The sequence below is a fragment of the Schistocerca piceifrons genome, chromosome 2 (genome assembly GCF_021461385.2).
Source record: "Schistocerca piceifrons isolate TAMUIC-IGC-003096 chromosome 2, iqSchPice1.1, whole genome shotgun sequence".
Taxonomy (NCBI): Eukaryota; Metazoa; Arthropoda; class Insecta; order Orthoptera; family Acrididae; genus Schistocerca; species Schistocerca piceifrons.
In genome coordinates, this window is record NC_060139.1 from 1,045,916,309 (window position 1) to 1,045,940,509 (window position 24,201).

The 24,201-nt window shown below is 43.7% G+C and overlaps 2 protein-coding genes across 2 annotated transcripts in view; one reads left to right on the plus strand and one right to left on the minus strand.

The window, feature by feature from the left end:
• Positions 1 to 24,201, minus strand: part of LOC124776110 (corepressor interacting with RBPJ 1-like) — a 93,360-nt gene that overhangs the window by 54,565 nt on the left and 14,594 nt on the right. The gene's annotated exons all lie outside the window — the stretch shown is intronic.
• On the plus strand, positions 1,508 to 3,849 carry LOC124776857. Its single transcript, XM_047252032.1, has 2 exons — positions 1,508 to 3,556; positions 3,789 to 3,849. The coding sequence occupies exon 1, from the start codon at positions 1,788 to 1,790 to the stop codon at positions 3,540 to 3,542; it is 1,755 nt and encodes a 584-aa protein (XP_047107988.1). The 5' UTR covers positions 1,508 to 1,787; the 3' UTR covers positions 3,543 to 3,556; positions 3,789 to 3,849.

Below are 24,201 nucleotides of genomic sequence, written 5' to 3' on the forward strand. Positions count from 1 at the left end.
GTGTTTATTTCTTCTCCATGGATTTTAATTCCTACTCCGAATTTTTCTTTTGTTTCCTTTACTGTATGCTCAATATACAGATTGAATAACATCGGGGATAGGCTACAACCCTGACTCACTCCCTTCCCAACCACTGCTTCCCTTTCATGCCCCTCGACTCTTATAACTGCCATCTGGTTTCTGTACAAATTGTAAATAGCCTTCCGCTCCCTGTATTTTACTCCTGCCACTTTCAGAATTTGAAAGAGATTATTCCAGTCAACATTGTCAATACCTTTCTCTATGTCGACAAATTTTGCCTTTCCTTAACCTATTTTCTAAGATAAGTCGTAGGGTCAGTATTGCCTCACGCGTTCCATCATTTCTACGGAATCCAAACTGATCAACCAGTTTTTCCATTCGTCTGTAAAGCATTCGTGTTAATATTTTGCAGCCGCGTCTTCTTAAACTGATAGTTCGGTAATTTTCACATCTGTCAACATCTGCTTTCTTTGGGACTGAAATTATTAAACAAAGGTATCTACCGACAAACCAGAAATTTTGCACATGCTTAATACATTATGTTTATTTTTTCAATCATATCCAGCATGAAGTTTATTAACACGAAAAGTTTATTGCTATGGTATTTGAAACAGCGTAAACCATTCCTGACGGAACAGAACACGGTAATTCAGCAGCAACATTCAAGTTCTATACTGTTAGATTCATGATATTCTTGCTGAGTTTTTCATCTAAAACGTCTTTTCTTGGCTTGCCAAAATAATTTACGCCAACGAGTTAATAATTCATCACATTCCAGTTCATGGCTAAGAGCAATACGAGTAATAGCTATAACCAAGTTGTCAGCAGGTCACTGAACTGTTAATGAGAAAGACATAAGCATATGTCTGCATGTCAAATTATGTGTAACCACTGAGTGTTAAGCTGCCGTAAGAAATTAGCCAGTTGACGCGATTTCATGCAGTTCACCCGGAACGGGTAGCGGATGGTTCAGTGGAGTTATTTCTCTTCTCATCAACAACTTTATCGTAACCGCACTTCTCGCTGCAATATTAAGTGACGACTACTTGAGATGTCTCATTTCACAGCTTGAAGAACATCTCTGGGCACAGTGGAGCAATTTTCAGTATAACGAATGCAGCAGCAGCTCCATAAACCTGACAGTAGCTAATTTCTAGCGCTGCCGTTATGAAAGTTACAGACAGTTATTGTCCAATGGAGGTAATTATAAACGACATACATAGTTTCCTTGTTATGTTCTGGTTCGTACTGACGGGTTACAAGCTGAAATTTATCAGTACCATCAGTGCTTCATTTCTCAATGATGTGACGTTTTCCATGAGTGACATCTTAAGCCGTACCTTCCCTTTCCCTAGTACGATCACTGAGGTACCTTAAGGGGGGACGTACATGAAAATGACCAAATTTGTGAAAAAAATTTTATTGGCTCTTCATTTACTACATGGTATTGAAATTTCAATTACCAAATATTACGTTCCAATTCCGCTTCTAAGGGGGAAAAAAATAATAATTTGTAATAGCTTGCACAGGGCGACGCCCCCCCATCTTGGTCTTCATCCTCTCGTATATCTATTTATACTGCGTTTTTTTCCAGTTTTGTGCAGTCACAATGCAGGGAACGTTTGTGTACTACATCAAGAAGGCTGTGGAATAATATCTCTGCCGCTGGTTTTATATTCTTTGATTTATAGCGTTTGTTTACGAGTGTTTGTTTGGAATACATTTTTACGAAAGTTGTAAGTAGACTTGTTATTATATTTTGCAGCATGCCGCGTTCTAGTAAGGTGTTTAAAAAGGTTAGAAAGTGTCAAGCTTCTCGATGTAGTAAAGACAACTTGAAAACCAGCCCCATAATAACAAATGGAAACGATACTTCAACCAAGAAAGCGAGTGCTTCGAGAAGGAAAATTGACAGCTGTCAATCACTTGATGATTGTGGCTCAGACACTCAAGCTACTAGTGGTTTTAGGCTTATTGATTTGAAAATACTATCTGATATTATATCATCTGCTTGTGTATGTGCTGACTGTGGTGCAAAAAGTTTGAGATTATATGACGAAGAAAACAGAATTGGAATAGTGTGTATGTTGCATCTTACTTGTGAAAGCTGTCATTCAGACACTGCTTTTAGAACTTCGGCATCAAGTAACCGGATATATGAAGCAAATATGCGTTTAATATATGGCATGAGATGTTTGGGCATAGGCAGGGAAGGTACCAGACTGTTTTGTGGGATCATGAACATGCCACAACCAAGTGCTAGGTACACCACTGGAAATAAAACACTGCTAAGTGCTCTTCAAGAGGAAGTGGAAGAAAACTTGAAGTCCTCTGCAAAGGAAGCTGTGAAGATGAATAGTGAACTAAAGACAGAAGCAGATAACACGCCAGACACCGATTTGTGTGTGTCATGTGATGGAACGTGGATGAAGCGTGGACATACATCACTGTATGGAGTATCATCTGTCATTAGTGTTGATACTGGAAAAATTCTTGACGTTCAGGTAATGAGCAAATATTGCTATAGCTGTGTACTCGGAAAGAGAGCTGGTGAAGTGGAAGAAAATAAGTGGCAGGTTGAACACAAGAAAGTGTGCTGTAGAAATTATTCTGGTTCTAGTGGTGGAATGGAACCTGCAGCTATGAAACTTATGTTCCATCGAAGTGTGGAAAAGTACGGTGTTAGATACACAAAATACCTTGGTGATGGTGACTCCAGCTCCTTCAAAACTGTTTTGGAAAGTGAACCTTATGGTCCCCATTGTGCTATAGAAAAGTTGGAATGTGTTGGACATGTGCAAAAACGAATGGGAGGCAGACTTTTAAAATTGAAACGTGAATTGAAGGGCAGGAAACTTGAGGATGGAAAACTTTTAGGTGGTCCCAACAGACTCACAGACAAAGAAATTCATTCTTTACAAGTGTACTATGGCAAGGCAATAAGGGACAACAGTGGAAATTTGAATAACATGCAGAAGGCTGTGTGGTCTATTTATTTTCATAAACTATCCACAGATGACAAACCTGTACATAATTTGTGTGACATATCGTGGTGCAAATTCAAGCAGGCTGAGCGTGATGGCATGAACTATTCACACAAGCACAGTTTACCTGTGGCTGTTTTAAGTGCTATAAAACCAACATTTAGGTGTTTAGCAGAGCCAGACCTCCTACGAAAGTGTGTGCATGGAAAGACACAAAACCCTAATGAAAGTTACAACTCACTGATTTGGAAACGTTGCCCAAAAACAACATTTGTTTCAACAATTATTGTTGAAATTGCTGCATATGATGCTTGTTTAGTTTTTAACAATGGTAATCTTGGAAGAATAAAAACTCTACAGAGGCTAGGATTTCATCCAGGAGCTTTCACCTATTCAATATTGAAGGACATCGATGACAAAAGAGTTGCTGCGGCTGATATTACAGCCAATAAAATTGAACAGCAGGTTAACCAAAGAAGACAAGCAAAGAAGAGACTGCTTGCAGATGAAGAGGAGTATGCATATGGCTTGCACTAGTTCACACAGAGACGGTAAGACCTAATACAAACACTATCAAATCATTGATTCAGTTTTCCCGTAACTTACATTTTTATAACTTTATGTACCTTTTTCTCAAAAACCACAAAAGGTAGAGAAGTGAAATTTGGTATATGACTAGTCAGTACTATAGTGAAAAATTCTGTGGAAGGAATTTTCATTTAATAAAATAGTAAGGTATTTATGGTAGAAAATATTCCTTAAATTTGATATATTATTTTTCAGGGAAATTGGGAGACCCGTAAAAACTGAACAAAAGAAGATATAAAAATTCTGCTCCACAGAGTTTTGTAATTATTTGGTATGAAAGTGTGTACAAAAATTCATTAACATTGCTCTCACAGTTTTCTCAAAAAAGGAACATTTGTAATTACATTGTTGAAAAAAAATTAATTGTTAATAATTAAAGATGTAAAAGGTCAATAAAAATGAAAATTTAGGTTCATATGCGCATAACATTTCTTAATAACTGTACCAAATTTGGATTGATTATCTTAAAAAATTAGAGTTTTATAAAATACTTTTAAAATTACTGCAGTTTCGTGTACGTCCCCCCTTAAGGGCTATATAACGTCTCCAAATGTTTACATTAAAAACTGCGTCATTTTTGTAACTTTCGTAGTTGTCGCTAGGTCTTCTTTTGTTTCGCTGATCTTGGAGAAGGAGTCATTTACGTTGAGGTCTTCGCAGTTTATAGCTGCCGAGCCGCCAGGAAACAGAACATCGCTTGTGTAAAACAACCAGCCACCATTAAGCGGCAGTTTAAAATATTACAAAATATTTCGTGGTTGTTTCCACGGCAGCGGCCACGAAGCAGTTTAAAGCATTTCGTTTAATAATAGCTGGCATGGAAAAGACTATTTTATTACAGTGTTAGTATTTACAATATTTTAGGTCCATGTTAGATACAGCACGTTTGGCCTTAACTGCGAACGAAAGAGTCTTCAGGTATATAAATTGTTTAGACGCTTCTTATGATGATAGTGAACCCACCAACAAAACGTAAATGGAAAGGCAGCATTTTATTCTGTTTACATATTCTTCTTTTATTGCCTAGCCCACGGAAGTCTGACCACTATCGATGCAAGTTTACGTAATTTATAGGCAGGCTTGTTGTCGGAATATCAGTTAACGGAACCGTAAGCAAGAATAAAATGAAATAGCGCGAAAGACCGTAAGTGGCGCCCTATTAAAAGAACTAGGAAACAGGTGGTTCAACATTTCTCCTGAACAACTCCCAGCTTCACTTTATATCTGTCAATGAATTGTATAGAAAGTTTGCGTCACATTCTTCAACAACAGAGTCTAAGCGCTCCTTAAAGCGGAAATACGAGGGTGGTTTGAAAAGTTCTCCAAACGGAGTAGAAAAGGACTTACATCACTGAAACTTTTATTTTTATTTTTCAATGTAGTCTCCTTATAGATTAATGCACTTGGTCCAACGATGCTCCAGTGCCTTGAACCCATCTCGAAAATGAGTTTCCTCCATGGCTGCAAAATAGTTGTCAACTCCGGCTATCAATTCTTCGTTTGAAAAGAATCTTCGACCACCAAGAAAAATACTCAGTGTTGGGAAGAGATGGAAGTCTGACGGATGACATCGGGCAAGCGTGAGCAATTTCACACATTTTCAATCGGCGAGTCTCCATGGCCATTTTGTGCACTTTTGCAATGATTTTTGCAGCAGTGACACAGCTTGGCCGAACACTGCGCGGATCATCATCTAAGCTCTCCCGACCAAATTTAAATTCATTTGTCCACTTGGCAACAGTTGAACATGAAGGGACAGAGTCCCATAGTGTATTTTGCAAATCTGCGTGAATGTCCTTTGCTTTCATACCTTTCTTTACGAAGTACTTAATCACTCTCGAATTTGAATTTTTTTCCGTCTTCGCAAATCACTACGCGGGGACAACAACAGAGCCACGTCACCGTCACAGCTCTCTTCCAAGAGTACTGACGTGGCACGTGTTCTCAGGCAAAAGTCCAATTAATATCACGTGAACAGCTCGTTGCACTAGCACTAACCTCTCGTGGTAATTCCGAGAACTTTTCAAATCACTCTCGTACAGGGGTAGACAAAAAGTATGTGAACAACGCGAGAAATGTATGCCTGAATGTAAATGCAGATTCTAGCCAAGCCTGCAAGTTGCCCTGTTGTATTTGACCAATACGTTGCAAGTGTCAGTAGTGGTCAGAACAGTGCTATGTGTAGTTGTGAGTGCATTATGTCGGAGCTAAGTGAATTCGAACACGGGCAAATTGTTGTTAGTTGTACGGTGAGTGCCTACGTAACCAATGGTGCCGATATGTTTGGTGTTTGGAGAGGCACTGTATCGAAGATTTATACTGCATAGTGGAAAGCGGAAAACAATAATCACCGAGCGAGGTGGCGCAGTGGTTAGCACACTGGATTCACATTCGTGAGGACGATGGTTCAAACCCGCGTCCGTCCATCCTGATTTAGGTTTTCCGTGATTTCCCTAAATCGCTTCAGGCAAATGCCGGGATGGTTCCTTTGAAAGGACACGGCCGACTTCCTTCCACATCTTTCCCTAAGCCGACGGGATCGGTGACCTAGCTGTTGGGTCCCTCCCCCAAATCAACCAACCAACCAAATCAATAATACGCTAAGTCACAATGCTAAGCCGTAAGTGTGTGTGTTGAGTGATCGTTATCGACTGTTATTGAAGAGAAATATGACGAAAAATAACTGGATCACAGCTGCAAAAACCACTGCAGAACCGAGTGTCCCATTCTTAGACCCTGTCAGCACCAAAACAATACGAAGGAAGTATCATACGTTCGGAATTTTAGGGCGAGCTCGAATTCCAAAACCACTCATCAGTGGTGCAAACGTCCGTAAAGGGAAAACTTGGTGCAGGAGCCATAAAACCTGAACTATGGAGTAACGGAAGAAAGTCATTCGGTCGGATGAGTCTTGCTTCATACTGTTACCAGCTTCTGGTCGAGTTTATGTCCCAAGAGTGAAATATGGTGGGGGTTCGGTGATGATTGGGGCAGACATAACGTGATATTCCATGGGTGCCATACGAACTCGAGCTACTGCCAAGGATTATGTGGCCCTTCTGCCTGATGAGATGAATCTCAGGATACAATGTTTGATCCAGAATGCTGATGGCGTGTTCAAAAACTACGCGGCCTCCTGTTCGCACGGCTCCCATCGTCCAACATTGCTTTATGAGTACGAGGATGAATTGTCGCATCTCACCTGGGCACAAAATTCACCAGATCTCAACATCATTGAGCCTTTGTCGTCTACTTTGGAAAGAACGGTGCGTGATTGCCATGCACCTCCATCACTATTTTGCGGGAATAACTGTGTAATATTTCCTTGAAACCATAAAGGACCTCTATTCATTCATCTCGAGAGTACTGGAAACTATTTTGAATGCCAACGATTTTCGTACACAGCGTGGTAATCTGTTGCGTTTGTGATGTTTTCATATTTTTGTCCACTCTCTGTACTTCAATGCCCAGAACGAATGTTTCATTCTGCAACGGAGTATTTGATTTTTGAAACTTTCTGGCAGTAGGAGATTGTGCGCCGGGTCGGACTCGGACGTGTAAGCTTGGCTACCATGGTCGGTGTTGGGACACTTAGAAAAGACTGGTAATTGAGTCGAAACCGGTTATGTAAACAAAACAACGAAATTTCGCATCTGGAGAGTTAGGCTCTAATTAATATGCAGTCAACAGGTGCGGAAGAATCTAGGCAGTTTGAGGAGTGGTAAATTAACCATTCCTGTATGCGCAACGCCTCTGACACAACAGAGCTCCACCAGAATAAAAAATAAAAGAATAGAAATGGTTAACTTTCCATACAACATGTGTCCAATTTTTATTGCTTGCGTAGACGCAACTGGTTACAGAGATAGGTTTTTATTTCGCGTGTTCGTACTCTATCTCGCTGACTTTGTTGATTTGAACTATCATTTTTATTTTGAAGTTCAAGTTTTAAAGTTGTGCATTTCAATTGCGATTGTGCTTTGTTGGCCAATTTTACTGTCTCGTTTAAGTATGCCACACATAGTTACATTTGCTGAATATGTCGATGTGGTATTTGCGTACGGGTTTTGAAAAGGGGAGAAAGGCTACCGCTGCTGCTGCTTGCATTCAATACGGTAGACGATCCCCTATCCGCAGAGCACCAGATTTAACGAGTGTTTCCTCGAGTTTTCACTAAAATACATGTGAGTGGTGCAGTACCAAGCAGTCATATCTCATTTGAACGTGCAAAAGGACTATGTAGATGCAGTAGAAGACATTGCTCAGTTTGATAGAACGTACACGAAAATTTCTACACGTGTCACTGCACCATATATAAGGGGCAGTCAGATGAAAACAAGACAGACGTGCGCCTTTCGCGGGGAAGTTCTCTACCAACGAAGGTCCCCAAACACGGTTAACTACTCACCACCCATCTTCACATCTTTACTTCTGCCAGCACCTCATAGCCTACCTATTGGTCGGGCTCACTGTTTTAATCTGCCAGAAAGTTTCGTATCAGCACACACTGCGCTGCAGAGTGAAAATTTCATTCATTATTTCAAAATTAATCGCTGCAACAGTTTCGCTGCGAATAATTTTCAGTGCACTCTCGAACCCTTCCACTACGCTCTGTTAGGCAGCTGTACTAGTTTCTTTGGCTCTTCAGTGTACAAGAATGTGGCATGCGTTATATATGCACGGCCACTATTCATATCGTTTACAACAGATTCAACACTTTCCGTGATATGAAGGTTATCGATGAGTAAGTCCATTAATAATCAAGTCAAATTATATGGATGTAGGAACTGAAGTGACGAATGAATATTTGTACCAAAGCTGGGATTCGAAACCGTCTCTCCTGCTCACTAGGCAGACGCGCTAGACCCTGTCAGCACCAAAACAACACGAACGAAGAACCATACACTTGGAATTTTAGGGCGAGCTCGAATTCCAAAACCAGTCATCAGTGGTGCAAACGTCAGAAGGGCGCTAACAACTCCACCCTGGCACGGTGGCTTTGCATAACTACACGAACTACCCTAGCACGCATTCCTCCTCAGTCCAAGTTCCTATTCACGCCGTATCCCGCTTGGTATTTCCTCTAAATTCTGAAAGCACTGCAGGGGCTTTCCATCTGTACTGGAACAGCACCTCTGCATCGAACGTCCAGCCACTGCGTCAGGGTGGCGTAGTGGTTGGCGCATCTCCCTACTGAGTAGGGGACCCAAGTTAGAATCGCAACCTTGGTACAAATTTTATTTCTTCGCTTCAGTCTGAGTATTTACACTGAAGAACCCCAGAAACTGGTACACATGTTTAATATCGTGTAGGGCCCCCTTGAGCACGCAGAAATGCCGCTAGAGGGGACTGACACTATGAATTCTTCAGGGATGTTCATAAATCCGTAAGAGGACGAGAGGGTGGAGACCTCTTCTGAACAGCACATTGCAAGGTATCCCAGATACGCTAAATAACGTTCATGTCTGGCAGTTTGGTGGCCAGCGGAAGTGTTTAAACTCAGAAGAATATTCCTGGAGCCGCTCTGTAGCAATTTCGGACTGGGATGTCGCACTGTCCTGCTGGAACTGCCCAAGTCCGTCGGAATGCACGATGGACATGAATGGATGCAGGTAATCAGACAGGATTCCTGCGTACGTGTCACGTGTCAGAGTTCTAGCTAGAAGTTTCAGGAGACCCACATCACAGCAAGTGCACACGCCCCACACCATTACAGAGCGTCCACCAACTTCGACAGTCCCATGATGACATGCAGAGTCCATGGATTCATCAAGTTGTCTCCATACCCGTACACGTCCATCCGATCGATACAATTTGAGACTCGTCCGACCAGGCCACATGGTTCCAATCATTAACAGTCCAATGTCGGTGTTGACGGGCCCAGGCGAGGCGCAAAGATTTGAGTCGTGCAGTCACCAAGGGTACACGAAAGGGTACACGAAAGGGCCTTCGGCTCCGAGAGCCCATGCCATGCCGATGATGGATCGTTGAATGGTTCACACGATGACACTTGTTGATGGCTCAGCATTGAAATCTGCAGCAATTTTCGGAAAGGTTGCACTTCTGTGACGTTGAACGATTCTCTTCGGTCGTCGTTGGTTCCGTTCTTGCAGGATCTTCTTCCGGCCGCAGCGATGTAGGAGATTTGTTGTTCGTGATATTCACTCTACACTCGTGAAATCGTCGTACGGGAAAAAATTCCCACTTCATCGCTACGGCGGGGATGCTGTGCCCTCGCTCGTGCGCCGACAATAACACCACGCTGAAATTCACTTAAATCTTGATATGCTGCCACTTATCAAGAGTGACCATTATAATAAGTGCGCCAGACACTTGCTGTCCTACACAGGCGTTGCCGACCGTAGCGCCGTATCATGCCTGCTTACATATATCTGTATTTGAATACGCATGCCTATACCACTTTCTTTAGAGCTTCAGTGTAGATCCATTAATACTGTTTAGTGATGAGTCAGTTTCCTTCATGATGGCATCAGTAAAACTCGTAACTCACATCGGCATAGAGGAAACTCAGTTGATTGGGTCTGTTGTGTTACTGCATTGTGTTACAGGACCCCATTATCTAGACTTCTTGAAAATGAGCTTCCAGCGTTGCTGGTAGAGTTTCCTTTTCATTTGGCTGCAAAGATGGACATTGGGTCTCCTGCACATTCTAGTCGTCAGCCGACTCATCATCTAAACCTAACCGCCCCGGAAGATGGAACCGCAGAAATGGTCACGTTTCTTAGCCACCAAGACCATCGTACGTTGCTCCATCATTATTTTGCCTGTGGGAATGACTAAAAGACGACTTCTACAAACAAAAAAGACAGAGAGAGAGAGAGAAGAACTGATGAGCGCAAAGACAACATGAAAACGGTTACTCGTGATGTTGTCTATAGAATTTGAAACTGCTTTGAAGTCGGAGGCGGAATTTATGGAAATCAACAGTGAATTTAATCATCTGCCTTAAGTTCTGTAAGTATTTGTTTGGGCTACATTGTCACAGCTGTATCTCCGTAACAAATAAAAATTCCCCATTATACGGGATGTTTTATTCGAATTAATATACTGTGCCGCCTCCTAAACTATCTGCTATTGTTCATGAAACAGCCTGTATAGATACAACAAATAACTGAAGTAAAAGGCGCATGTCATTTTACGCAAAAGTGTGGTGCTCTGTGGAACAAACGGACAGAATGATCTACAGAAACTGTGGAACGTGGTGTCCGAAAAGTGGAAAGGGAAATACTGTGTTCCCACCAATTAGATACAACAGACACACGGAGGTAAGCTGTAGAGGCGAAGTGTACGGGGCAGAAGACGGTGGACGGAAACAGCAGAGACTTTTAATCCAGAACGAAACAGCAAAGTTGTTTTTTTTTTTCAGTTTGCTACGCAGCAAGAGATGTATGCGAACAATAAGACTACTAACTGCGTCCTGTCAAGTCTTTCAGGCAGTGTTAAGAAAAGTCAGGGGGTCAGGGGCCAGAAGCTGGGAGACTGTGTTGCATTCATCAGATCAGTCAGACATTCCAAACGCAGAGACGTCCGGCTAGAATAAGCAGAGAGGAAGCCCGTATCGAATGGAAATCTCTCGAGCGGGCAGCGAGAGAGCAGGGCGTGAGGCGGCGGCCGTCGTTCCTTTACTGCCCTGCTCCCTACAAGGGCGGGCCGGCAGCAGCAGCAACAACAACAGAGCCATCTGCGTGGGCGACAGGTCGGCGCGCAGCCGCCGCTAACGACCGGAGGGCGATGCGCCGCCCCCGCGACGGAGGCGCAAGTGGGCGCAGGTTTCGTCATTCTCATTCAGCAACTTGAGTGGCTGCACCGGCAGGAAGTGTGAAGTGTTTCACACTCGTAAAAATACGTGGTGTGACTCAGAAGTGTGCTATGTACAATGAGAAGTGGGTGACTAGCGTGATTTGGGCACATTTTCGAAATGACAAAAAAAAAGGGAAAAAAGAAACTTAAATACCTACGAGGAGAGGAGCAAATGAATTTGAGCTCTACTGGTTGAGAGAGAGTGCGATGTTATTGCTGTGGTTACAAAATTATGAACTACCTGGCTGTATCAGCCCACATGCCAGCATTACGTTGCACTCCCTCTGGCCTGTATGCATCGACTGATTCGGTTGGGAAAAGTATCATAAAGCCAGTATCGTCTCTGGAGGCACGCTGCCCCATATCTATTGTGACTGCTCCTGGATACTGACCGAGCGAGATGGCGCAGTGGTTAGCACATTGTATTCGGGAGGACGACGGTTCAAACACGCGGCCATCCTGATGTAGGTTTTCCGTGATTTCCCCATATCGGTTCAGGCAACTGCCGGGATAGTTCCTTTGACAGGGCACGACGGACTTTCTTCCCCATCCTTCCCTAATCCGATAGGAGCGATGACTTCACTCTTTGGTCCCCTCCCCTGAATCAACCAACTGACCAACCTGGATACTAGCAGTGGGATTGAGTTGACGTCCGAACTGTCCACACACATCTTATTTCGGGTGTGGGAATCTGAACAGTCACAGCAGCATCCCAACATCACGGACTCAGTTCACAGAGACAGGACGGATGATATCCGTGATGTGGCGCTGTGCCTTCAGAATTTCCTCACGCATTACCACCTGTGACCTGAAATCATAACCAATGCCTCTCCATAGCATGGCCACAACACTGACGTCACTGAGTTTCTTCAAAACATTCTACTACGGGACCTGTCCCTATGTAGCCACCTTACTCATCGACTATAGTCGTCTGAGGTGCAGAAACACGGTCCATCATTGAACACAATACGAAGTGAGTCATCAGCGGTCCATGATTCCCGGTCACGGCACCACTTTAAACACAAATGTTTGTGTTGTGGTGTTAATGGAAGCCTGGGCATGGAACGATAATTTCCTATTCCGATTGCTGCTGGTCTCCGCGCTGCCTAGGCATGGGACGATAATTCCCTAGTCCAGTTGCTACTGGCCTCTTCACAGCCTAGGCATGGAACGATAATTTCCTATTCCGATTGCTCCTGGTCTCCACGCAGCCTAGGCATGGAACGATAATTTCCTATTCCGATTGCTGCTGGTCTCCGCGCAACCTAGGCATGGAACGATAATTCCCTGGTCCAATTGCTACTGGTCTCCGATCAATGGTGCCGGATGACATACGAGGTCTGCTCAAAAAACTCCTCAAATTTGTCCACAAAATTGATCTACTTACCTTTTTACTTATTGTGTATGGTCTCCTTCGATATACTCTCCTGCACAATTCATACACCGCTCCCACGCCGTTTCCACTAGCGGAAGCAGTCTTGATACATTTCTTGCTAGATCGTGCGAAGCGCCATCTGTGAATTTTCTTTTATCTCGTCTATCGTTGCAAACCTTCGTCCTTTCAAAGAGGTTTTCAACTTTGGAAATATAAAAAAAAAAAAATCGCAGAGACCAGGTCGGAACAGTACGGAGGATGAAGTAACACAGTAATTTCGTTTTTTGTGCAGTAGTCACGAACCAACTGGGATGAATGTGCCGGCACGTTATCGTGATGCAAGAACCGTGAATTGTCTCGCTACATTTCAGGCCATTTCTTTTTCACATTTTTTCGTAGGCGTCGCAAAACGCTAAGATAGTACCGTCGATTGTTGTCCCTGTGGCACCAACTCATGATGAACTGATCCTTCATAATCAAAGAAAACTATCAGCATGGCTTTGACACTTGACCTGACCTGAGGAGCTGTTTTGGTCTTGAGAACCTTTCCCGACCTTCTGTGAAGATTGAACCGTGTTCTCAACATCTTGGCCGTAGACCCACGTCTCATCACCGGTTATAATTCTCGTAAGGAACATCTCGTTCTCATTTGCGCGATCCAATAGCTCTTCTCAGACTGCGAGGTGAAGGTCTTTCTGGTCTTCACTCATGAGCCGTGGGACGAACTTGACCGCAATACGATGCATTCCAAGATGCTGTGTCAGGATTTCAGGAAATTATCTAATAGAAATGTTACATTCTTCTGCAATCTCTCGGACAGTCAGTCTCCCACTCCAACGCACAATTTAGTTGACGTTCCTGCCATGAGCGGCGTCATCGAAGGGCGTCCTGAACGAGGGTCATCTTTAACTTCCGTCCGGCCATGTTTAAACCGAGTGAACAATTCCTATCACCGAGTGCGGCGTAAGCACTCATCACCGTAGGCTTCCTGCATCATTTGGCGTGTCTCTGTAGAGGTTTTCTTGAGTTTCCCCCAAAATTAAACGCAGACGCGTTGCTCCTCTAACACTACCATCTCGAAATTTGCAAACTGTGCGACACAACCTTCACAATACTCTCTCTCTCTCTCTCTCTCTCTCTCTCTCTCTCTCTCTCTCTCTCTCTCTCACACACACACACACACACACACACACACACACACACACACACACACACACACACTACAATAAGTAACAAGCGAAACAACAACGAAACTTCCGGCAGTTACACATTACACCCAGACTTGTGCAGAGATGCCAACTGCATTTCACTCCAACTCAGCAGTGGCGTGAAATTACAAATGTTTCGGAATTTTTTTAATAGGCCTCGGAGAATGTTGCAGCGAATCCATTACCAGTTCTCGAATATGGCAGACTCAGAGGTGAAGGGGTCAGGATATGCTTGGTGCACAGTATCGCGATCCTCCTTTGTGGTGGTCAGAAGTGGTTCATCGGAACCTTGGCGATGAGTATGCCTGGCCTCACGTTCCTATGCAACTCAACATCGGGCCACTGTCACATTCGAGTGCCCCACAAATTTGCAAATTGCACTGTTCGACCAGCGGACCAATTCTATTCTCATATTGTGGCCCGTTCCAAACTCTGTTAGGAGCTGATAACGCTGTCTCACACAAGTACGCGGCATCTCCCCTTCCTTCAGTGTTCACTCAACATCTGAAACTGTTCACGCTCCTTACACACCTTACTAGGCATAACTCTAAACACGAACATTAATGCACTCCAGTGTCCGTTCTACCTATCACAGCGAACTGCAGTTCTAGTCATTTACATATCTGTCATGATACACACACACACACATATTATATATATATATATATATATATATATATATATATATATATATATATATATATAGAGTGAGTGTCCCTGCGTACGAAGTTACAGACCATCGTGCTTCAGTTTTATTTTCAGGCAGTCCAAGACTCGCCGCGCGGCCTGCACAATCAAGTTGCGACGAACAATCTGAAACAGGGCCACAGGAAATGAGAAAACGTGAGGCGACGCTAATTGTGACGAGGACTTCCATCATAGTTGAGGTGAGCCGCGAACGTGAGAGCTAAGTTGTTCCGGTGCCAGTGCTATAAAATCTTGCGACAATGTAAAGGGATGCGCTGGTATATTGTTATCAGGACTTTACGCTCAGAACTAGCAGGTACATCAGCTGTAGATTCTTTGGGTTCTTTTTGGCGACGTCTTAAACAGAGAATTCAGTCGCAAATGTAAGAAATGAAAACAAATAAATGTACCATATTACCTTAATAATAAAGTGTAACATTACCTGATATACCGCTTCTCTCTTGAGAGCAAATATTCTATCTTCTATATTGGTTTCATTCCCGAAATCCGTGGAGCAGACCAACGCCTTCTCAGTTCTGCTAGTAACATTTGTGCATTTTTTTTTGTCATCAGTCTTCTGACTGGTTTGATGCGTCCCGCCACGAATTCCTCTCCTGTGCCAACCTCTTCATCTCAGAGCAGCACTTGCAACCTACGTCCTCAGTTATTTGCTGGATGTATTCCAATCTCTGTCTTCACCTACAGTTTTTGCCCTCTACAGCTCCCTCTAGTACCATGAAGTCATTCCCCCATGTCTTAACAGATGTCCTATCACCCTGTCCCTTCTTCTTATCAGTGTTGTCCACATATTCCTTTCGATTCCAACTCTGAGTTGAAACTCCTCATTCCTTACCTTATCAGTCCACCTAACTTTCAACATTCGTCTATAGCACCACATCTCAAATGCTTCAACTCTCTTCTGTTCCGGTTTTCCCACAGTCCATGTTTCACTACCATACAATGCTGTACTCCAGACATTCATTCTCAGAAATTTCTTCCTTAAATTAAGGCCTATGTTTGATGCCAGTAGACTTCTCTTAGCCAGGAATGCCCTTTTTGCCATTGCTAGTCTCCTTTCATGTCCTGCTTGGTCCGTCCGTCATTGGTTATTTTACTGCCTAGGTAGCAGAATTCCTTAACTTCATCTACTTCGGGACCGTCAATCGCTGTTCTCATTTTTGCTACTTCTCATTACCTTCGTCTTTTTTCCATTTACTCTCTCTCCACATTCTGTACTCATTAGATTGTACATTCCAGTTAGCAAATCATCTAATTCTTCTTCACTTTCACTCAGGATAGCAATGTCATCAGCGAATCGCATCTCTGACATCTTTTCACCTTGAATTTTTATTCCACTCTTGAACCTTCCTTTTATTTACGACATTGCTTCTTCGATGCACAGATTGAACAGTACTGGCGAAAGACTGCATCGCGTATTACACCATTTTTAATCTGACCACTTCACTCTTGGTCGCCCACTCTCATTATTCTCTCTTGGCTCTTGTACATATTGTATATTAACCGTCTCTCCCTATAGCTTACCCCTATTTTTCTCAGAATTTCGAACATCTTGCACCACTGTACATTATCGAACACTTTTTCCAAGTCGACAAATCCTATGAATGTGTCTTGATATTTCTCTAGTCTTGCCTCCATTATCAACCGCAACGTCAGAATTGCCTCTCTCGTGTCTTTATCTTTTCTAAAGCTTTCAGTGTATTCTTTCCACCTATCCACTCTCTCCTCTGTATTTAACAGTGGAAGTCCGGTTGCACTCTTAATGTTACCCCCCTTGCTTTTTAATGTCGCCGAAGACTGTTTTGACTTTCCTTTATGCTGAATCAATCCTTCCGACAATCACTTCTTTTTCGAACGCTTCACATTATCCATCCTTGAACTGACCTAGTGAGCCGCCGCGGAGAAGCTCACGGAAAAGCTTACAAGGAAGGGAGTCATGGTGGCTAACGCCCTCCTGGTATATTTGCTTACACATTGTGCACTAGGCCTCTTGATAAAAAGTTATGTCGGTGTCAAGATAACTCGGACACCCTGTACATAGCAAATTTGTCTGTTGCTTATGGAAGTGAAGTGTGAAATGTGGTAGCAGCTGACGAGGTAAGAATAAACGCAGAAGAGATGCATTTTCCTCCTGAAGGCAAGCTTCAGATGCACGAAGTAATTCACATCGGAAACAGTGAAATCAAATATATAAAGGTTATAGGGAAAAAGGGAAAAGGGGACAACGTAAACCAGTGATACTGAAGGCTTGAGTAGGTTCTGAAACTGTGCTTGCGAGGCCTAATTCTTTAAGATGACAACTCACGAGAAGGAGATCTGCCTTTAAATCTAGATCTGCACAAATTTTCAGAAGTTACAATAGACGGACACATTAAGAGCAGTGGCAGAAACGTGTCTCGAGCAGCATAAAACTCTTTAAAATTGATGGTAACTGTAGAAGCAAGATAATACACCACATAAAATGAACGTATGCCGTGGTGAAATACAAAGTTACAGAAGGGAAAATAACTGAATGGCACTAGAAAGGTAGTTTCAGGAACAGATAGGGACTACAGGATTTGGAATTATAGCGGAATAACAGAGACAATTTGTACGGATTGATTGATTTCGGAATAATATTGACGTCACTACTTAATTGTTTCTGTGTATTTCAACTTTTTAAAAGGATGCTCTATGTTTCAGTGCTTCTCACGAGCATAAAACATACCGAACTAACTTATGTATGAAATATACTTCTGATGACATACTTTTACGACCGAGGAAAGCTGGATGGTACCAAATATGAAAGATGTACACTTCGTTAGGTATATGAACAGGTAACCAGTCCGTATGGAGCGCATATCACTAAACGTTTGCCGCTATTGTCGAAATCATTTCGGATGAAAAATAGAACCGATTATAACATCCCTGAGACCTCAGATGTTCATTTTCCGTTTTTACACGTTCTTTTTTGAAATGCATTTGTACAAGTACTTGCTTTCTGCTTGAAAATCTAGTGAGTCATCCACAAACGGAATGAAATAATGTCATTCGCCTAAGTGAGTACAGAAAAGTTAAGAAAGGAAGTAATAATACTGGCCTCAAAGTGATCTGCCTTATCCACCTCTGTAGCTGAGCTGTTAGCGCGGCGGATTGTTGAGCGAAGGGGCCCAGGTTCGACTACCGGCAGGGTCGAAATTGTCTCCGCTCGAGGACTTGGTATTGCGTTGTCCTTACGTTCGTATCGTCGTAAACGACATTCTCCACTGTTGAGATGGTTGTATATGAACGTCTCAAAAGATGGTAAGTAAATGAAAAAGAATTATTTGCCCTCCCCCCCCCCTCCCTCCCGAAAAGTGGCTTCTGGAGCGTTAGCAAAGTCCAGAGACCCATAAAACTCTTTGCCAAATGACCACGGCGTGCTGTGCGTAGAAATTCAAAACTTGTGCAGCATTCCTGCTCGATTTAACACTCCATTACTGATAGCGGCGAGAATCACAGTTCGAAATTCGTGTCTCGCTGCTGTAAAGCGAGGTTCCCAGCGCCGTTTGCGGTATTACGATAAAAGATGAATGCAATGCTTTCTCATGTGTAAGTCATTTATTATAGCATTAAGTCGCTCGTATAACCACGTTTCTATCCTAGTACGTCACATTACCGAAAACTCTCTCTCTCTGTCTTCCTTTTCTCTCACAGCGTACACTTTCACTTTTGTTTCGCGGAAGCAGACCTTTATTTACATCGCACGCTGAATTTCATTCCAGCACGGCGATGTGCATAACGCCATTCCATTGTTCATCTAGAGTTACTACATATGATTAACATTACCTTCTTTCTCTATAGGTCCACAGTTGCTGCAAATTTCTGCGTTTTTCTGTGTAGACTGTTGTTTGTTTCGAAATAGTTTCTCACATTAATATTGGCTGAATATCTTGGAAGAATTCGAGAATAATATTAAACAGAAAACAGTTTTCTACGTTCTGTAAAAATACATTCGTTTGGTCACGAACCGCCTCAGTTTTCTTAGGCCATCGTCAGGTTACCTACTTTCTCATCCTTTCGCCACTGTCAAGCTACTCACAATAAGAATTGTTATAGTTTCAGCATGGTATAATCCACACAGTATGGGGAAAAAGAATACGTAATGACGTGCCGAATAACATTAGGTACGGGCACATCTATGCCAGATATGAAGTCGATATGCGAAATGAAGGGTGATCTCGCTAATGACTAAAGGGGTGGAGTTAGCTGATTGTTGAATCATGAAAGTCCTTACGCACGTCTGTCTATATATTTATAAGAACCATTGTACGCATGTATATAGGCATGTATGTTTAACATCTACTCCTAAACCACTAGATCGGTGTGAGTTACTATCGTGAAAGATACACGTGATGAAAAAAATTACCTATTGGTATCTGCGATAGGGTGCACGGGTGAAAAGGGGATGACATAGAAACATACAGGGTGTTTCAAAAATGACCGGTATATTTGAAACGGCAATAAAAACTAAACGAGCAGCGATAGAAATATACCGTTTGTTGCAATATGCTTGGGACAACAGTACATTTTCAGGCAGACAAACTTTCGAAATTACAGTAGTTACAATTTTCAACAACAGATGGCGCTGCAAGTGATGTGAAAGATATAGAAGACAACGCAGTTTGTGGGTGCGCCATTCTGTACGTCGTCTTTCTGCTGTAAGCGTGTGCTGTTCACAACGTGCAAGTTTGCTGTAGACAACATGGTTTATTCCTTAGAACAGAGGATTTTTCTGGTGTTGGAATTCCACCGCCTAGAACACAGTGTTGTTGCATCAAGACGAAGTTTTCAACGGAGGTTTAATGTAACCAAAGGACCGAAAAGCGATACAATAAAGGATCTGTTTGAAAAATTTCAACGGACTGGGAACGTGACGGATGAACGTGCTGGAAAGGTAGGGCGACCGCGTACGGCAACCACAGAGGGCAACGCGCAGCTAGTGCAGCAGGTGATCCAACAGCGGCCTCGGGTTTCCGTTCGCCGTGTTGCAGCTGCGGTCCAAATGACGCCAACGTCCACGTATCGTCTCATGCGCCGGAGTTTACACCTCTATCCATACAAAATTCAAACGCGGCAACTCCTCAGCGCCGCTACCATTGCTGCACGAGAGACATTCGCTAACGATATAGTGCACAGGATTGATGACGGCGATATGCATGTGGGCAGCATTTGGTTTACCGACGAAGCTTATTTTTACCTGGACGGCTTCGTCAATAAAAAGAACTGGCGCATATGGGGAACCGAAAAGCCCCATGTTGCAGTCCCATCGTCCCTGCATCCTCAAAAAGTACTGGTCTGGGCCGCCATTTCTTCCAAAGGAATCATTGGCCCATTTTTCAGATCCGAAACGATTACTGCATCACGCTATCTGGACATTCTTCGTGAATTTGTGGCGGTACAAAATGCCTTAGACGACACTGCGAATACCTCGTGGTTTATGCAAGATGGTGCCCGGCCACATCGCATGGCCGACGTCTTTAATTTCCTGAATGAATATTTCGATGATCGTGTGATTGCTTTGGGCTATCCGAAACATACAGGAGGCGGCGTGGATTGGCCTCCCTATTCGCCAGACATGAACCCCTGTGACTTCTTTCTGTGGGGACACTTGAAAGACCAGGTGTACCGCCAGAATCCAGATACAATTGAACAGCTGAAGCAGTACATCTCATCTGCATGTGAAGCCATTCCGCCAGACACGTTGTCAAAGGTTTCGGGTAATTTCATTCACAGACTACGCCATATTATTGCTACGCATGGTGGATATGTGGAAAATATCGTACTATAGAGTTTCCCAGACCGCAGCGCCATCTGTTGTTGAAAATTGTAACTACTGTAATTTCGAAAGTTTGTCTGCCTGAAAATGTACTGTTGTCCCAAGCATATTGCAACAAACGGTGCATTTCTATCGCTGCTCGTTTAGTTTTTATTGCCGTTTCAAATATACCGGTCATTTTTGAAACACCCTGTACACTGACAAGATAAAACATTATGACCACTGTCCGCCGCGAGGTTGGATGCCGCTTGGTGACTGTGCGGGCACGTGATGCGCTATTAAATGTATGTTGAAAGGGTACAGTACCGCCCGACATTGAAAATAGGTACAACATACTTCATTATTCTTGTCTGAACAACATATTTTTTCTAATAATAACTCAGTTTCAATTAATACAGCGAAGCCGGATACCAGTGTGGGAAAGAATGACAATTTATTTATTTAATTGATCACATGTGCACTCCCACAAAATAAATCCCTACATCCAGTTTGGTGAGATCTGTGAAATGAATGAATGTATGGTCGTCTGCTAACCGCAGATAGTGAATGTGAGTATATGATCATCTTTGAGACGATCCTTTGGCCAACTTTGGTGGAACCAAAGAGATGAAACCTACCGGAGCTTTGAGCGCCTGAAATGTGGCTGACAAATACGGTAGCATGGTCTTCCCCCACCTCGACAGAGGTGCGAGATGACCCGAAGAACGGCCATGTTTCAGCACTCTGCCGCTGGATCTTGTGCTGTTAAGACCTGTCTTAGTTGTGCTCCGTAAAGACAAAAGAGTGGAGGCATGGTATGCATGTGGAATATTTAAGAGTAGTTTGAGATAATAATTTCTCTATTTCAGGAACTATTGTGGGGAGAATTAAATGTCAGGCAGGTAATATTAATGGGATCGTAGTAACCTTTTGAAGTGACCAACGGTCACAATGAAACCACGTGTAGCAATAAGTTGAAATACTTCTGTGTGCTTAAGCTAAGCTGAATTACTAGCGTGTGTACAATAAGTTTAAATATTTAAGAAATAGCGTGTGTACCGTAAGTTGAAATATTTAAGAAATGGCGTGTGCAGGACTTGAAATTAGAGACAAGTACTTCCACGTGGTGAGTACTGTGTGAGTCTCAAACTGTGTATGAGACAAAAGATAAAGAGAAGCACTCGTCCATGGTATCAGTTGAGGACTCGCGTGTGTGATGAATACGTTCTTAATATTACTTCTCTGAGAGAGAGAAGCAAGGTGAGTCGGCCGTCTATATAGCAACGCCACTTGGCTTGCATCGCACAGGGAGACGTGCATATATCTCCAGAGTTCATAGTAGGAAAGTAGAATTACGAAGTGGGGCAGTGTCGTGTGAAACTGGGATAAATATTAACTGAAGTGGGAAAGCTGAAAGTGATAATGTTGTGACTATTCCCTGTGTAGTATTTCATATTGTAGTTTTTTTTTGTTTGTGGTTTTTAGGGCGCAAAACTTCTATGGTCATTAGCGCCCAGCCCGTGAGTTAGGAAACAGGAAAAAACCGAAATTTAAAACCAGCAGCAATGGGAACAAAGTCATAAAATTTGAGAAACTATAAGCAGAAGGAATGCTTAAAAATCCACTACAGAAAGGGGTTGGTTGTCCCCAAAAAAAGCTTCAAATGACTGACGTCATTTCACTGTCACTAATAAACGAGAACGCGGTCGGCTGAGCGCGTGTCATCAGCTAAAATCGACGATAGATCAGGCGATAGCTGTAGACGGGAGCGTAACGGATTAAAATAGGGGCATTCAATTAAAAGGTGTCTGACCGTCCACAGCTGAGAGCAGTGGGGACAGAGTGGGGGAGGATCGCCGCTTAAAAGATGTAGATGGCTAAAAAGACAGTGCCCTATCCGGAGTCTAGCAAAAATTACCTCCTCCCGACGACGCGTTCGGGAGGAAGAGGTCCAAGCGCAAGGAAGGGCTTTCACTTCCCGCAATTTATTATGGGGAAGTGTTGACCAATGCGCATGCCATAAATGAGCAACTTGGCGACATAAACCGCTCCGTAGATCGGTGAAGGGAAGCGACTGAAGAGCTGGCCGAGGAAGAGAGACTGCAGCCTTGGCCGCTATATCGGCCGCCTCATTCCCACAGATACCAGCGTGTCCCGGGAGCCAGAGGAACGCCACCGAGACGCCCCCCAGGTGGAGCAAGCGCAGACAGTCCTGAATCCGGTGGACCAGAGGGTGCACAGGGTAAAGAGCTTGGAGACTGAGGAGAGAGCTGAGAGAATCTGAGCAGATTACGTACTGTATCCGCTGATGGCGGCGGATGTAGTGGACAGCCTGGAGAACAGCGTAAAGCTCCGCAGTATAAACCGAACACTGGTCGGGAAGCCGAAAGTGATTTGGGGTGTCGCCAACAATATAGGCACTCCCTACACCTAACGATGTTTTCGAACCGTCGGTGTAAATAAATGTGGCGTCCGTCATTTGCGCACATAGAGCAGCAAATGCCCGACGGTAAACAAGTGTAGGGGTACAATCCTTGGGAAATTGACATAGGTCACGGAGCAAGTAGATCCGGGGACGGAGCCAAGGCGGTGCTGTACCCCAAGTTGTCAAGAAGGTTTTAGGAAAGCGGAAGGAAAGAGAATGGAGCAGTTGACGGAAGCGGACTCCCGGGGGTAGTAGGGAGGAGGAGCGGCCTGCATACCCTACATCAAAGGAGGCGTCGAAAAAAAGGTCATGTGCTGGATTAGCAGGCATGGAAGACAGATGGCTAGCATAACGACTCAGAAGGACTGCCCGCCGATTGGACAGCGGAGGTTCAGCAGTCTCAGCATAAAGGCTTTCCACAGGGCTGGTTTAAAAAGCTCCAGACACTAAACGTAATCCACGGTGGTGGATAGAGTCGAGACGCCGAAGAATAGACGGCCGAGCAGAGGAGTAGACTATGCTTCCATAATCCAATTTCGAGCGCACTAAGGCGCGATAGAGGCGGAGAAGGACCACTCGGTCCGCTCCCCAGGAGGTACCATTCAGGACACGGAGGGTGTTAAGGGAACGCAGACAGCGAGCCGAAAGATAGGAAACGTGGGAGGACCAGCACAGTTTTCTGTCAAACATAAGACCCAAGAATTTAGCGACGTCGGAAAACGGAAGGTTGACAGGACCTAGATGTAAGGAGGGCGGAAGAAACTCCTTACGTCGCCAAAAATTAACACAAACGGTCTTACTGGGTGAGAAACGGAAGCCGGTTTCGAGGCTCCACGAGTGGAGGCGATCGAGACATCCTTGAAGACCTCTTTCAAGAAGGCTGGTCCGCTGAGAGCTGTAGTAGATCGCAAAATCGTCCACAAACAGGGAGCCCGAGACATCAGGAAGGAGACAGTCCATAATTGGATTCATGGCGATGGCAAACAGTACAACACTCAGCACGGAACCCTGGGGTACCCCGTTTTCTTGGGAGAAAGTACGGGAGAGAGCAGTGTTCACCCGCACCCTAAATGTGCGCTCTGCCATAAATTCGCGAAGAAATAGGGGCAGCCGGCCTCTAAAGCCCCAAGAGAACAGTGTGCGGAGGATGCCTGTCCTCCAACAGGTATCGTATGCTCTCTCCAGATCAAAAAATATTGCTACCGTTTGGCGTTTTCGGAGAAAATTGTTCATGATATAAGTGGAGAGAGCAACAAGATGGTCAACTGCAGAACGATGCTTTCGGAATCCACATTGGG